Source organism: Lipotes vexillifer, unplaced genomic scaffold, assembly GCF_000442215.2.
Source record: "Lipotes vexillifer unplaced genomic scaffold, Lipotes_vexillifer_v1.1 scaffold545, whole genome shotgun sequence".
Classification (NCBI taxonomy): Eukaryota; Metazoa; Chordata; class Mammalia; order Artiodactyla; family Lipotidae; genus Lipotes; species Lipotes vexillifer.
In genome coordinates this window covers 502,411-517,624 of record NW_006779129.1, presented here as the reverse complement: position 1 = coordinate 517,624, position 15,214 = coordinate 502,411, and the positions used below count along the sequence as shown (strand labels likewise).

The window sequence follows — 15,214 nt, the reverse complement described above, 5'->3', positions numbered from 1 at the left end:
TTTTTTTTGGCGGTACGCGGGCCTCTCACTGCCGCAGCCCCTCCCGCCGCGGAGCACAGGCTCCGGACGCGCAGGCCCAGCGGCCATGGCCCACGGGCCCAGCCGCTCCAAGGCATGTGGGATCCTCCCGGACCGGGGCACGAACCCACGTCCCCCGCATCGGCAGGCGACCCCCAACCACTGCGCCACCAGGGAATCCCACGATAAGGTATTTTTAATTAAGTTATGTACATTGTTTTTTAAGACATAGCACTATTGCACACAATAGACTACAGTATAGTGTAAACATAACTTTTACATGGACTGGAAAACCAAAAAATTCCTGCAACTCCCTTTATTGCAATATTTGCTCTATTATGGTGGTCTGGAACCAAATCCACAATATCTCTGAGGTATGCCTATACATGATTTTCTTTTTTATATTAATATGACTTACATTAATATGTTTCCTAATGTTGCATAATTGTATTTTTAACTAACTTCATCTTAGTACTGGTTTAGTAGTCCTTAACATGCTACTATATTTTATTTTCTAATATCAGTTAGGATTTTTGCAACTGTATTCAAAAGTGATATTTATCTATAGAGTTCCTTTTAGGGATATCTTTTATCAAGTTTTGGTCTTAGGTTTTGCCAAGTTAACAAATGAATTGAAAAGCTTATCTTTTTATGTTCTGAAATAAGTTAAACAGAGTAGTGTTTGTTCTTGAAAATGCAAAAGAACTCACCCAAAAGCTGTTTGGGCCAGAGTCTTTGGGAACGTGTTTCCTTCCAGTGTTTCCATTCCTTCCAAGTCAGAGTCCAGCCAGTTCCTCACCTCCTCTCTAGAGGTGAGACCACTTTCCCAGAAAACGGTCTTTCACGTTTACTAGCTCAAAGCTGCACTTGGTATGCTCTTAAAAACAGACAACAATAAAAACTCTCCTCATCTATCATTATTTTACTCCTTAAATGTGTATATTTCTATATTTGTGTTTACATCATTTTTATTCTCGCTTAGACTCGCTAAAATTTTTTCTATTTTATTGGCCTTTTTGAAGAACCAACTCTTAGATGTATTTATTATTCTGCTGTAGGTTTTTTTCCAACCAATTGTTTTGTTTGTTTTTTCTTTTTACCACTTTCTTTCTCTTGCTTTCCTGAGATTTATCTCTTTAAGTATTTTTTGTCCCTATTCTTTAACCACATGCCTAATTTGTTACACTAATTTCTTATTTTATAACATAAAGCATCTGAGGCTATGTATTTCCCCCCGATTATAGTTTTGGCCTTCTCATATTTGTTTTTAAGTGTACATCGTCATTGTCACTAAATCCTATGTAGTTTTTGTGAGAGTTTTTCAATTTCAAGTGCTTTGTTTTGGGTTTTTTTTCCCTATGTCTTATTAGTGACAAATTTTGCATTGTAGCTCAAAGAATTTTATCTGTAAAATTTCCATTTTTTTAATAAATTAAAGCTTTCTTTGTGGCTTACTCTAGGATTGAATTCTGTAAAATTTTTAAGAGTGTATGTTCCCTACTTGTAGGTTTTGAAAACATAGGTATATATGTAATATGTGGGTGTGTTTTATGCACATTATCCAATCCTTTATGTTTAGAAAATACATATTCCCTGCTTGTAACTATCAAAGTTTTATAAAACATGACATTCAGATCCTCTGCTTTTTTTAATATGATCTGTCAATAACATAAAAAGATGAGTTAAAGTCTACTTGGTTGCAGTCTGTCAGTTTTTTCTTTGATTTTTCACCGATTGTGCTTTAAGTAATATTGTGTTATGAAATTAGGTACATAAAGATTTATAACTGGACTGCAGCAGCTTTTATCTTTTCCTGGGCCCCATCCCTCATCCTCTGTCTTCAATTCTGGTGTCTCAACAACACTGCCCCGTCTTTCTCTCCGTTTGCATCCGTCCCTCCCCACTCCATTTTCTTTGCATTTTCTATATAAAGTGTGACTCATAAACCTCATTGCGATGGGTTTCATTTTTTGACCCAGTTTAGGAAAGTTGGTCTTTACAGGAGAGTTTAGGCCATACACCTTTATTGTCACAACTGATCTATGTGAAATTTCTGGCTTTTAATTTTATGCTTCAGTTCTTTTTCCTTCATTTTCTCTATTTTACTGTATGTCTCAGGTTTCTTTGCTTTTCATTTATCTTTATTCATTTCTCTATTGTTTGCAGAAATTCCTTGCAGAATATTTTTAGGAATGGTGTGTGGGTGGCATAGATCTGAGCCCATTTACATCTGAGATGTTTATCCTTTTTTTATTTTTAATGGAAGTATAGTTGATTTATGATGTGTTAATTTCTGGTGTACAGCAAAGTGACTCAGTTATACACATATATACATTCTTTTCTATATTCTCTTCCATTATGGTTTATCCCAGGATATTGAATATAGTTCCCTGTGTTATACAGTAGGACCTTGTTGTTTATCCATTCTATACATAATAGTTTGCATCTACTAACCCCAAACTTCCAATCTATCCCTCCCCCACCCCCCATCCCCCTTGGCAACCACTAGTCTGTTCTCTATGTCTGCGAGCCTGTTTCTGTTTCGTAGATAAGTTCATTTGTGTCATATTTTAGATTCCGTATGTAAGTGATATCATATGGTATTTGTCTTTCTCTGCCTGACTTAACTTCACTTAGTGTGATAATCTCTAGTTGCATCCATGTTGCTTCAAATGGCATTATTTTGTGGGTTTTTATGGCTAATATTCCAGTGTATAAATATACCACATCTTCTTTATCCATTCATCTGTCAGTGGACATTGAGGTTGTTTCCATGTCTTGGCTATTGTGAATAGTGCTGCTATGAACATAGGGGTGCATGTATCTTTTTGAATTAGAGTTTTGTCTGGATATATGCCCAGGAGTGGGACTGCTGGACCATATGTTAGCTCTAGTTTTAGTGTTCTGAGATGTTTATCCTTATACGTGAAAGATAAGTTGGCTGGGGAGACATCCTTGGGTCATTTTATTTTCCTGTCAAAGTTCTGAATTATTGTCTCATCTTCTGTCTACAACGTTGTGGAGAAAAAGTTTTATGCCTCTATTAGTGGTCTATTGCTGTGTAATAAAGTACCCAAAACTTAGTGATTTAAAACAATAAGCATTTACTATCTTGTAGTTTACTCAGGCCAGGAATTCAGGAGAGGCTTCACTAGGTGGTTCTCGCTCAGGGTCCCTCACGAGGTGCAGTCAGAATATTGGCCACAGCCTCGGTCATCTAAGTCTTGGCTGGGGTAGAGGGTCTACCTCCACGATGGCTCACTCACCGCTGTCGGCTGTGGGCCTCATCACCTCCCCCATGAGTTTCTGCAAAGGCTGCCTGAGCATCTTCACGCTACAGTAGCTGGCTTCCCCCATAGCGAGCAACTCAAGAGGGGCCCCGGCAGAAGGCACCTGCCTCTTCTGACCCAGTTGTGGAAGTCACACAGCATCACTTCCACGTTATTCTGTTGGTCATACTGGCCAGAGACCATTCAGGGGGTGAGAGGGCTCTGTATGGGCAAGGGTAATTGGGGGCCACCTTGGAGGCTGCCTACCACAGGCCAAAGTGATTTTTCCCTTTGGGTGTTTTCTGTATTTTGTTGTTGCTATTGTGTTTTTCCCCTGGGTAGATATTTTTAGAATTTTTCATTACATTTGAGAGTAAGATTTTCCACCAGTACACTTTCATTATGTGGGCTTCTTTTAATTTATTATGTGTGTTTTTGTGTGTGGTGTATGATGTGTGAGTGTGTGTGATGTGTATGCGTGGCATGTGACGTGTGTGTGGTGTGCTGTGTGTGTGATGTGTGTGTGTGGTGTGTGATGTGTGTGGCGTGTGACGTGTGGTGTGCTGTGTGTGATGTCTGTGTGTGTGGTGATGCCTGTGTGTGTGATGTGTGTGTGCTGTGTGTGTGTGTGGTGTGTGATGTGTGTGTGTGCTGTGTGATGTCTGTGTGTGACATGTGTGGTGTGCTGTGTGTGTGATGTCTGTGTGTATGGTGATGTCTGTGTGTGGTGTGTGCTGTGTGTGCTGTGTGATGTCTGTGTGTGGCATGTGGTGTGTGTGCGGTGCACTGTGTGTGTGTGGTGTGGTGTATGTGATGTGTGTGTGATGTCTGCAAGTGGTGTGCTGTGTGTGTGCTGTGGTGTGTGGTGTTTGTGATGTGCGTGTGTGATGTCTGTGCATGTGCTGTGTGTGTGCTGTGTGTGTGATGTCTGTGTGTGGTGTGTGATGTGTGTGTGGTAATGTGGTGTTTGTGATGTGTGTGTGTGATGTCTGTGTGTGTGTGCTGTGTGTGTGTGATGTCTGTGTGTGACGTGCGACTGTGTGGTGTGCTGTGATGTGTGTGTGTGATGCCTGTGTGTGTGTGCTGTGTGTGTGATGTGTGTGTGTGGCACGTGACATGTGTGCACATGGAGAACAGTGCCAAGCTGGGCAAGCCTCCCCTCTGTTCTGTCCCCTCTCATCTATAGCAGACAGGACATGGTGGGCCTTATGGTGCCCTCTCTGCGGTCTCTCCTCCATGGGGCAGCAGGGTGAGAGGTAGTGGAGGACAAAGCTGTGCCCACATCTCAGTGGTCAGCCCTGACTGGCCCCCCTGACTAAGGTCCCATGGTGGCCATCGCCGGTGGTTGATGGCTCTGGACCCTTGGCTCTGGCTGGTGCAGCCCAACTCCCTCTTGGCCTCTGGGTGCTTCTGAGCCCCTGGCCTGCCCCTCACCCCACCTTCTTAGTCCTCACCTCAATTGAGCGTTGCCCCCAGACCTCCCTAAACCAGACTCCTCTCGGCCAGGAGCTTCCTTCCTCTGGCCATTCCCTCAGTCTGGGCACATCCATCACCTCCTGCAGGAAGCCCTCTTGGATTTCCTGATACTCCCACGGGGCTTGCTTTAATCTCAGCAACTGTCACCACCCTGCAGGGTCACGACCGTTACCTGTAGCCTCACAGCCTCTTGAGCTAACCATGACCCCATGCGGAGGGAGGCAGGACCACGTCCTGTGCACCCCTAACTACGCCAGGAATAACCCCTCTCACCTTAAACCCAAGTGCAAATTCACCTCCTCTCAAAAATGAGAGGTTTCCACAGTGTTGAGGGGCATCACCACGAAAACAGCACCAAAGCGCCCCTGACACCTCTGCTTCCCTCCAGAGCTCTCCGGGTGCCTCCTCTCGCACCCAGCCATGCGGGGGCCCAGGCTGCCAGCAGATCCCAAGTCCCCAGCAGGGCTGCATCTTCACCAGGTTCGCCCTCTGTTCCAGGGGCGCCAAGTGAACCAGTTTGCAGAATCCCCACTGGAACAGCAGGGTGACAAGCCCCTTCCTCGCCTTCCCACGAAGGGTCCCCCTTCCCCTCACACCGTGTCCCCAGAGCCCAGCCAGCCCACCCCGCCGCACCTCGAGGTCCTCTCGCTGCATTTGTCCAGCAGAGGGTGCGCTCGGCTGCAGAGGCCACAGCATCAGGACCACCTCAGGCCCCGCGGAGACGTGCCAGGGCGCACTGACCTCTCTGGAGAAGGGTCCCCTCCACCCTGTGCAGCTGTCCCACGTCCCTCAACAAAGCAGGACCCGGAGGCCACTACCTGCCAGCCCTCCGGGCCTGTCCTCTTCAGCGCCCACGTTCCGCTCCCCAGGTCGTCCCCTCCCCCCAGTCAGCATGGCGTCCAGTACCAAGGCGCACCCGGGCCCAGCCTGGGCCTCTCTCCCCTCCCCGGGTGCCCCTCCTCCCAGTCGCCCCCAGCGACCCCTCTGCCCTGCCCACCGCAGGACCCCCTCTGTCCTCACTGATGCCAGTCACTGGCTTTTCAGTTCCCAGGACGCACCTGTCTGCCCAGCACACTCAGGGTCTGCAGGGCAGGGAGGAGTGGCGAGCGTCCCACCCCGAGCGGAGCCCAAAGCTTGATGTCTCTGCTCCCAGTCAATGCTTTTGGCCCATCCAGGGCAGGGGGATGGGGCCCCCTGAGCCCAGCTGCTGGCTGGCCGCGTGTGGGCCGCCCCCACCGTCTGGGGAGGAGGGCTCGGACCGTGCTGTGCGCGCGGGGCACCGTCTGCAGCGCTGTTCTCCCTTGCTGCAGGATGTCGGGGCGCAGGGACGCTGCCAAGATGCTCCCAGGCCCCTGCTCCGCTCTCCTGCTCTGGGGCCTCCTGGGGGCCGTCCACGCTCAGCAGCAGGAGGTCATCAGCCCTAGCACCTCCGAGAGGAACAGCTGCCCAGGTACCACCGGGGTGGGTGCGGCGAGGCTGGGCGAGGCCTGGGCGGGGCCGGGGGGCGGGGGCGGGGCCCGGCCCCAGCCAGCGCAAGGGCCCCCGGCGCCGCGGTGACTCGTGTGCGTCCCCAGAGAAGGCCGACTGCCCGATCCACGTGTACTTCGTGCTGGACACGTCGGAGAGCATCACCATGCAGTCCCCCACCGACAGCCTGCTCTACCACATGCAGCAGTTCGTGCTGCAGTTCATCAGCCAGCTGCAGGACGAGCTCTACCTGGACCAGGTGGCCCTGAGCTGGCGCTACGGCGGCCTGCACTTCTCCGACCTGGTGGAGGTGTTCAGCCCGCCCGGCAGCGACCGGGCCTCCTTCAGCAAGAGCCTGCAGGGCATCAGCTCCTTCCGCCGCGGCACCTTCACCGACTGCATGCTGGCCAACATGACCCAGGAGGTCCGGCGGCACGTGGGCAAGGGGGTGATCAACTTCGCGGTGATCATCACCGACGGTCACGTCACGGGCAGCCCGTGCGGGGGCATCAAGCTGCAGGCGGAGCGGGCCCGCGAGGAGGGCATCCGGCTCTTCGCGGTGCCGCCCAACCTGAAGCTTAACGAGCAGGGCCTGCGGGACATCGCCAACACGCCGCACGAGCTCTACCGGAACAACTACGCCACCATGCGGCCCGACTCCACCGAGATCGACGAGGACACCATCAACCGCATCATCAAGGTCATGGTGAGTCGCTGGGCCGGGGAGGCCACGCCCACCCGCCAGCAGCAGGGACGTAGCGTGGGGCCCAGAGCCCTGGGATCCGCTCACCCGCGTGGCAGGGGGCGGTCCACCGCTCCGGGCCTCAGTTTACCCCCTCTGAGTGAGGTGGCTGAAGAGGGTGGGCCCCGGGCAGGGTCCTGTCTACGCCGGTGTCCTGCGTCCCCGCCCAGGCTCGGAGCTGACCATGCCTCCAGCTCCCCCCTAACCAGGGTTTCTCTCTGGGTCTTTTCCGCAGAAACATGAAGCCTACGGAGAGGTGAGAGCGTTTCCATCCCCGCCGGCCCCGCCGGGAGCTGCTCGGGGCCTCTGACCCAGCAGAGACGGTCACCCGCGCCCCACTCTCTGGGGCTCCCGAGGTCTAGGACAATGAGGGGGGCCCGGCCAGAGAGCAAGACCCCTCAGCTCCATGTGGGGCCTGAGACTCGAGTCTGGACAAAGGGCTCCTGGCCAAAACCAGGCTGTTTAAACGCAGGAGGTCAGCGTTAGGGTCTACACGGCCAAAAGGTGAGGGTCGAGGTTGAGAGTTGCCCTCTGGGCTGACGGGCTCCATCCACCCAAGGGAGACCAGGAGGAGAAGGCAGGTGGCCAGTTGGGTGCCCAGCACGGGACCTGCAGCACAGGACCTGAAGCCTGAGCTTCCCCAGCACCAGCTCACAGCCCAGGATACTAAAGCACACCCTTTCCCGGAGCAGCTGCTCAATACCACGGCGATTTAATATGCAAGCACAGTGGGGACTGGCCAGCGGCGATTTAATACTTTCTACTGTTGGTCATTGCTTAATACAGCCTTGATTTCCAAAACTTGACTAGAGCACTGGTGTGGACCCCTGAACCCCCCCCCGTGGTGGGCACAGGGGGCTCCTGGGTACCTCCCAAGTCTGTCCCATCATGCAGCCCCCAGCTCAGGGAGGCCCAGTGTCCAGTGGGCCACAGGCTGCAACCCCCCCCCTCCCTCCTGGGACTTGTGGTGCTAGCCTCACGCGCTGCCCCTTGCTTCCTGTTTCAGTGCTACAAGGTGAGCTGTCTGGAGATCCCCGGGCCCCCCGGCCCCAAGGGCTACCGCGGACAGAAGGTAAGATGCCCAGATGACCCGAGGGGTCTGTTTCCCAGGAAAGCCCCCAACCTGTCTTGAACTCCAGATTTAGGGCCACTGCACCTCGGATGGACTCACCACTTCTCACCCTGGCAGAACTAAAATTCAGCTTTTATCAGCTGCCTTTTATATGGCATTTTGAGAAAAGTAGGAATACTTTTTAATTAAGATTTGCCCATAAAAGACTCCTGTAAAGTAAACAAACATGCTCAAGTACATAAGGAAACATGAACTCTGTTACTCTTGGTAATATGGTGCTAATTCATACAGGGCATTCAGTCCTGTCATTTGTTAAATAAGTAGGTTTTAAGGGGTTAGGTTGGCCCAGCATTTTCGTAACAACAGAGTTGTATCAAATGAAATCCTTCCAAAATTACTGCCAGGGTATCAGAAACAGAAATGATTCATGTCAAAAATTGTAAACGCAATTTACAAAAGAAACCTCTGAGGACATGAGACAGAGCGTTTGAAATACCGTTACAGGGAAAGTTATTACTAAGTGGCTTCTTTCTAAATTCGGGAGAGGGGTGTCTGCTCGTCTGCCAGGCCTCTGGCCAGATGCATCTGCTGCCTCCCCACCTTGATTTATTCCTTTTTCTTTCATCTGCTTTCAGGGCGCCAAGGGCAACATGGGTGAGCCTGGAGAGCCTGGACAGAAGGGGCGACAGGTGAGTACCCGCCACACCCCGTCCCGGTGGCCCCCACTCCCCACGGCTGAGGTTACATCCATGGCCCTTTGCTCTTCCACAGGGAGATCCAGGCATCGAAGGCCCCATTGGATTCCCAGGACCCAAGGCAAGTTGCTGCGGACCCTGCCCAGGGGGCGGGGCACGTGGGGACAAGCCAAGTGTTCCCTGGCTCCAGGCGGGGCCAGCCGCCGGGGTCAGGATGTGTCTGGCGTGGCCCACCGCTCCCACCCCTGCCCCAAAGAAGGGAAGCGCTTCTGCATTTCCAGCGACTTCCCTGGTGGCTTCTCTGCACCCAAGCCTGACGATTACCACCCCACCCCCCATCCCCCCACCTCCCCATCCCCCCTTCCTCCCCCAGGCCTGCTGGGTCCCAGCAGGGACACACACTGGTAACGCTGCTTTTCTTTCCTTCCGACCTCAGGGTGTTCCTGGTTTCAAAGGAGAGAAGGTGAGAGTGGACTCTGTGTGGCCAGACCTCACACGGCCCCAACCCTGGCAGCAGTGTCCGGCAGCGAGCCGGGGGTCCGTGCTGGGGCATGGGACCCAGTGTCGTGCCAGTAGTAGCCTTCTGGGGCCGCTCTGGCCTCGTGTTTTGTCCAAGGGTAGACTTGGGCCTAATGCAGTGGCATCTGTGATGTGTCAGCAGCCTAACTGGCCTCGTTTCCTCCCGTGCAGGGCGAGTTTGGAGCCGAAGGGCGGAAGGTGAGCGGACAGGTGGGCGGGGGCGGGGCGCCTACCTCCCCACTGCTCAGAAGGAAGGAGCATCGGGGCTAACAGGGTCCCTCCTCCCTCTCCTCCAGGGCGCCCCCGGCCTGGCAGGCAAGAACGGGACAGATGGACAGAAGGTAGAGTGCGCTGGGGCTCCGTCCCTGGCCGGAGCAAGGGTGCCCGTGAAATGACAACCACACCCTCGAGACTCTCAGGTCTTTCCAGGGGCCAGGCCTTTGGGCCTCTCTGGCCACTGCGCACAACCTGTGGCTTGGGTGGCCCCTAGTTGCATCTACCCGGTGGACACAGGACACACGGGAACCTTGCAAGAGCAGAAGTGGACATTTGCTCCTGAAAAGCAGGGCCGGCCTTGCAGGAATCTCCCTGCCTGGCCTGCAGACCCCACGTCTGGCCTGACTGGTGGTTCACACACGTGCACAGGTGCACACAAACAGCACACACACAAATGTCACAGGCGAGCACGCACCATGCATGCACGCACACATGCACACGCCTGGAGGGGGCACCACAGACACTCATGCTCCCGGCCACACCCCGGAGACTCTGGACCGCCACCCTGACAGCCACTGACGCACAAGTCTACAGTGGGGTGCCCGGTGCACAAAGACCTGGCACCACTGACCTCTGTCGTCGGGGCTCGTGTCCTCCAAATCCTGGCCCTGACGCACCTTCTGGGCATCTCCTCATCTCCTTCAGGGCAAGTTGGGGCGTATCGGACCTCCGGGCTGCAAGGGAGACGCCGGGGATCGGGTGAGCACAGCGTTGAGGCTTTGCGTCGAGCCCCTGGCCCTGGGAGATGCCGGGCGCCAGGCGGGGGTGGAGAGGGCAGCCACCAGCCCTGCAAGCTGCAGCGAGAAGCCAGTAGCTGGGCTCCTCCCTCCAGCCCCTGCCCCGCCTGTCCCGGAACCCCGCCAGGGTTCAGCCAGGGTGGGGGTCACAACATGACGAATGGCCTCAGGAGCGCCCGGGTCACGTGGAGGGTAGCTGCTTCCAGAGTCCCGAGTGGCTCCCGTGCCAGCGGCTTGTCCAGTCTCCCTACCCAGGCCGGGGGTCCCGGCAGCCAGTCCAGCGATGGGTTGCCGGTCACCCTCCCCCTGGTCAGCTGGCCCTGACCTCACGGGGAAAATGCAAGCGCAGCTCCTGGCCAGAGCCCCAGCACAACCCTCTCCCTTCTTGCAGGGCCCGGATGGTTACGTGGGGGAAGCCGGCAGCCCTGGGGAGCCAGGAGATCAAGGCTCCAAGGTAGGCGGCCTGGCCAAGGCGGCGGCCGGCCAGCCAGAGCAGAGGGGGTCGCCAGCCTCCTGGGAGCCTTCTCCCTGCCTGTGGCACTGGGCCGAGATACCCAACAGAGGCCCTGGCCCTGCAAACCGGGCAGGGGGCTGTGGGTGCCCACACAGGGGGACCTGCTCCACAGACACGGGAGGGGAAGCGCACGCCCCCAGCCCCGCCGGGGTCCTGCCCCACTGCTGGCATCTGAAGAGCACGAAGCTGATTTCTCCAAACCTTTCCAGGGGGACCCTGGCCGCCCCGGACGCAGAGGGCCCCCGGGGGAAAACGGGGCAAAAGGAAGCAAGGCAAGTGTTCCCGGCGGGCTCCGGCCGCACTCCCGTGGTGCCCCATGGCGGGGGGTGGGCAGGCAGGCCAGCCCTGGGACCTGAGCACCCCCAGCCTCTCTGTCCCTGCTGCCAGGTGACGGCGCACCGCACCACGAGGGAGACACGGCCCCACCGGAGACGGCGGGCATGCGTCCACACGGGCTGGGCCCTGCCCACAGCCGTCCGCCCGCCTGGGCAGGTCACAGCCGTAGCTGAGCTGTCTCTTCCCCGCAGGGCTACCAAGGCAACACCGGAGCCCCAGGAAGTCCCGGTCTGAAAGGAGCCAAGGGTGGGCCTGGGCCCCGAGGCCCCAAAGGCGAGCCCGTGAGTTCACCTGCGCACAGGCCCTGGGCACCCCGGCCGGCCTGCCGCACCCTCCCGCAGGGCTGCCTCGGCGTGCGCTGCTCTGGGCCTCCGTGAGCCCAGCATCCTCCAGCCTCTCCAGCTGAGCCTCCTGGCCCCTGCATGGCAGCCGCTGAGGAGTGGCTTGCGGGGCCCAGGCACGCCCCTGCCGGACGCTCGGTGCCCATTAAGTGGCCCCGGGGCCCCACCTTGCCCCCCTGGCAGGACCCCCCGAGGGCTCAACCTAGACCCAAGCATATACTCTGCAGGTCCACACGGCGACCCCCACCCAGCTGTCCCTGAGGGTCCGCCATGGGGTGGGTGGAGCCCAGTCCCAGGGCTGACCCCCAGAGGGGACGCATCCCTATCCGGAGAGAACAGAGGGACTTCGCGAAGAGCTGGTCCAAGCTCGGTCCCAGTCACGTCACCTGAACTCCCAGACTTACAAGCTCACCAGCCCCCGTCATTTCCTAAATCCTCATCTGGGACCAAACCAACCCAGCAGAGGACAGGGTCTAGACTGAGGCCCTCTGGAGGGGCCCCCAGACCCCACAGCCAGAGTCCTTGTGGGGAGAACAGAGTGTGGGGTTCCAGTGGGCCTCCCACCCTGGAACCCCACACTCCCACGTGCCTGTTCTCTGCAGGGGCGCAGGGGAGACCCTGGAACCAAGGGCAGCCCAGGCAGCGATGGCCCCAAGGGTGAGAAGGTGAGTGTCCACACGGGGGAGTCTCGGGCGCTGTCTGCTGTGTCTGTGTCTACACTGGAGTCTCACTGTGGTGCCAGTGGAGCCCCTGTGACAAGGGATGACCAACACCCCCTCCACTGCCCACCTAGGAGAACAAAGGCAACCCCCGGGGGCCTGGCCGTCAGGGGGCGCCCCCTGCAGGGTCTGGGAGAGCAGGAGTTACTCCCTGATGAGAGGCCTGGGCAAGGACGGTTCCACGCATGCCATGCACAGCTGTGCAGGCTGTGCACTGCTCCACCCCCCAGCATCCCCCCCTCACACATGTGCTCCTGTAGCTGGCGCAGGAGGTCTTTGTCTTTGTGGTGAAACCCGAGGGCAGCCATTTCCCTGTGAGATGTGGGGGAAGGTCTCAAAGGAGGGGCTCCCTCCTCTGGGACTGGTGACCCCTGCCCTGCTGCATGAGGCCGAGCGGGCAGGCCTGCTGTTCCAGCACCATCCTCCACCGTCTGGGGCCTCATCCCCGGGGAGCTCATGATCCCCTCTCCTCACCTCCCCCAGACTAATCTGGCCTCTCTTCCCACAGGGGGACCCTGGCCCTGAGGGGCCCCGGGGCCTGGCTGGAGAGGTTGGCAACAAAGGAGCCAAGGCAAGTGGGGCAGTGGGTGGGCAGCCACAAAGGCCACATACCCTCCTGGGGTGGCACCGCCAGGGCCCCCTGCCCCTCTCCTGCCCTCTGCCCTGCAGACCCTGCCTGGGGCCACTGGGGTCAGGGCTAAGGACCTCTTGGAGGGCAGCAGGGCCCCCTGCCCTTGCCGAAGTCCACAGTGAGTGACAACAGCGTCTCTGAAGCACCCTCGTTTCTTTTCTTTCCAGGGAGACCGAGGTTTACCTGGACCCAGAGGTCCCCAGGGGACTGTTGGAGAGCCCGGGAAGCAGGTCAGTAGCAGGATGCCTGGGGGGGCCCATGGCTTTGCGTCCTCCTGTCCTCAGGCAGGCAGGATACTGTCCGCCCAGTAAACCTGGGCAGTGGGACAGGGAGCCAAGGGTCCCCACACACCTCACACCGCCATCCTGCCCTGAGGGCTCAGGCTTTACCAGGCGGGGGGTGTGCCAGGGGGAGCCGGGATGTGGCACGCGGAGAGGAGAGACCCTCAGGATGGCCAGCCCTGCAGGGCAGCGATGCTACCTGGGGGTCAGAGCTGGATGAGGTCAGCCCCGTCTGTGCCGACTCCCTGCTTCCTTTCTGCCCTCAGGGATCTCGGGGAGACCCTGGGGATGCTGGCCCCCGCGGAGACTCGGGACAGCCTGGCCCCAAGGTATGCCCCCTCCCCACCCGGCAGGCAGGATGGGCCAGGGCTCCTGAATAAGGCATGCCGGCCCTGCCCCCTTGGTGAGGGAGGACATCAGGGGCCTGGGCAGCAACCTCCCACCCCAGCCCGTGTTCTCACCCTCAGGGGTGGCATGTCCTCCCAAGGCGGGCCCTGCCCACCCACCCCCAGTCCTGGCCGACTGACTCAGTCTCCACCTTTTCCACTGGCCCTGCCCTGACTGGCCTCCCGTGTCCCCTAGGGAGACCCCGGCAGGCCTGGCTTCAGCTACCCGGGACCCCGAGGAGCACCTGTAAGTCCTGCGGGGGGACGCCAGGGACTGGGGGAGGGGGTGGGCACTGTCGGGAGGGACTTCCATTGACCGGAAAGTTCCTGCCACTTCCTGCCAGGGCCCCCCGCCGGGCCCAAGGTGAGGCTGGGGTTGGGGACGGGGGGTGACCATCAAGAGCAGAGGCAGGTCCCCCGGGAATCAAGCGTTCTCCCATAGCCTCTGTGGCTCTGTACAGATTTCGATGCCCAAGCCCACCCGTCAGGGAAGGGAGGGGGCTGCCCGGCCATCAGCCCTCGGCCCAGTGCTGAGTGACCCCTGTGCTTGCTTCCCAGGGAGAGAAAGGCGAGCCTGGCCCCCCCGGCCCCGAGGTACGTACCGCGGGGCGGTCTCTGCAGCGGGCCTCCGTGCTGAGCTCTGCTGGTGGGAGCGGGCCGCGCCCTGAAATGCCGCCCTGTGGGGCTGCATCTGACCGCCCCGCGCTGCCGAGTACAGGTTCCTCCTGAAAAGGCGTGTCCCTCTTGGGCAGATCCCTGGAGGGCTGGGGGATGGCAGGGGAGCAGTGCCAGCTGCCGAGCTCTCTGCGTTGTTAACACGGGTGTCCTGTGTCACAGGGGGGCAGAGGTGACTTTGGGTCCAAAGGAGAACCCGGGAGGAAAGGCCAGAAGGGCGAGCCTGTGAGTACCTCTGCGCCCTGTCGACGGTTGCCCAGGGCAGGGCCGCGTGGGGGGACCACCCAAGGTACTGCCGGAGCCCACCTGCCCTTTTCCTTCTCAGGCAGATCCTGGACCCCCTGGTGAGCCAGGCCCCCGGGGGCCGAGAGGAGATCCAGGACCCGAGGTAGGTCAGTCGCCCATCCCTTTGGCCCTTGGGCCACAGTCCCTGGGCCAGCCAGGCCAACGGGCACCCCGAACCATGCAGGGGTCCTGGAGTGGCCACATGAGAAGTCCAGCCCTCCCAGCCTCAGCCATGACAGGTGTCACCTCTCACTGATACCCTTCCTCCTTCCAGGGAGAGCCTGGCCCCCCAGGAGACCCTGGCCTCACGGTAGGTGTCAGTCGGGGTGGGACTCAGGGTCCTCCTCCCTCCTAAAAATCTGAAGGGCAGGTCAGCATGGGTGAGGTCAGAGCAGGGGGTGGGCAGGGACCACAGGCTTCCTGCAGAGGCGCTTCCAGCCCCTCCCCAGGGTTTGCGCTCTGGGCTGGGGGCTGACCCCGCTGTGTCACAGGAGTGTGACGTCATGACCTACGTGAGGGAGACGTGCGGGTGCTGTGGTGAGTCGCGGCCCCCACGCGGCTGGACTGGGACACTTGTGTCCTTGGGGGCTCTTGTCCCGGGGTCAGGGTCATCCGTCCGAGTCCTCCCCTCCCACTCACGTTCAGTGTTTCCCACGGTGCACCTGGCTGCACGCCCCTGGGGTCTTAGGCTGGCTCCCTGGGCCGGGGGTCAGCGCTGTCACCCGCCCGCCCCTCCCCGCCTGCTCGCCACGCCCTCCGCTCGCCACGCCCCCCG

The 15,214-nt window shown here is 57.8% G+C and overlaps 1 protein-coding gene and 1 pseudogene across 2 annotated transcripts in view; one reads left to right on the top strand and one right to left on the bottom strand.

The window, feature by feature from the left end:
• The window catches only part of LOC103084668 (histone-lysine N-methyltransferase SUV420H1 pseudogene), a 13,834-nt pseudogene extending 10,459 nt beyond the window's left edge, over positions 1-3,375 (bottom strand).
• A 2,699-nt stretch (positions 3,376-6,074) lies between these two features.
• Positions 6,075-15,214, top strand: part of COL6A2 (collagen type VI alpha 2 chain) — a 16,642-nt gene continuing 7,502 nt past the window's right edge. The window contains exons 1-23 of one of the 2 annotated variants that reach the window (XM_007452482.1): positions 6,075-6,213; positions 6,338-6,936; positions 7,208-7,228; positions 7,979-8,044; positions 8,680-8,733; positions 8,816-8,860; positions 9,176-9,202; positions 9,430-9,456; positions 9,555-9,599; positions 10,180-10,233; positions 10,663-10,725; positions 10,995-11,057; positions 11,313-11,402; positions 12,065-12,127; positions 12,690-12,752; positions 12,980-13,042; positions 13,360-13,422; positions 13,676-13,726; positions 14,038-14,073; positions 14,317-14,379; positions 14,480-14,542; positions 14,714-14,749; positions 14,931-14,976. In XM_007452482.1, coding sequence (XP_007452544.1) covers positions 6,075-6,213; positions 6,338-6,936; positions 7,208-7,228; positions 7,979-8,044; positions 8,680-8,733; positions 8,816-8,860; positions 9,176-9,202; positions 9,430-9,456; positions 9,555-9,599; positions 10,180-10,233; positions 10,663-10,725; positions 10,995-11,057; positions 11,313-11,402; positions 12,065-12,127; positions 12,690-12,752; positions 12,980-13,042; positions 13,360-13,422; positions 13,676-13,726; positions 14,038-14,073; positions 14,317-14,379; positions 14,480-14,542; positions 14,714-14,749; positions 14,931-14,976 — 1,840 coding nt within the window. The remainder of the gene's footprint in view (positions 6,214-6,337; positions 6,937-7,207; positions 7,229-7,978; positions 8,045-8,679; positions 8,734-8,815; positions 8,861-9,175; positions 9,203-9,429; positions 9,457-9,554; positions 9,600-10,179; positions 10,234-10,662; positions 10,726-10,994; positions 11,058-11,312; positions 11,403-12,064; positions 12,128-12,689; positions 12,753-12,979; positions 13,043-13,359; positions 13,423-13,675; positions 13,727-14,037; positions 14,074-14,316; positions 14,380-14,479; positions 14,543-14,713; positions 14,750-14,930; positions 14,977-15,214) is intronic. The other variant, XM_007452483.1, reaches the window with a different exon arrangement.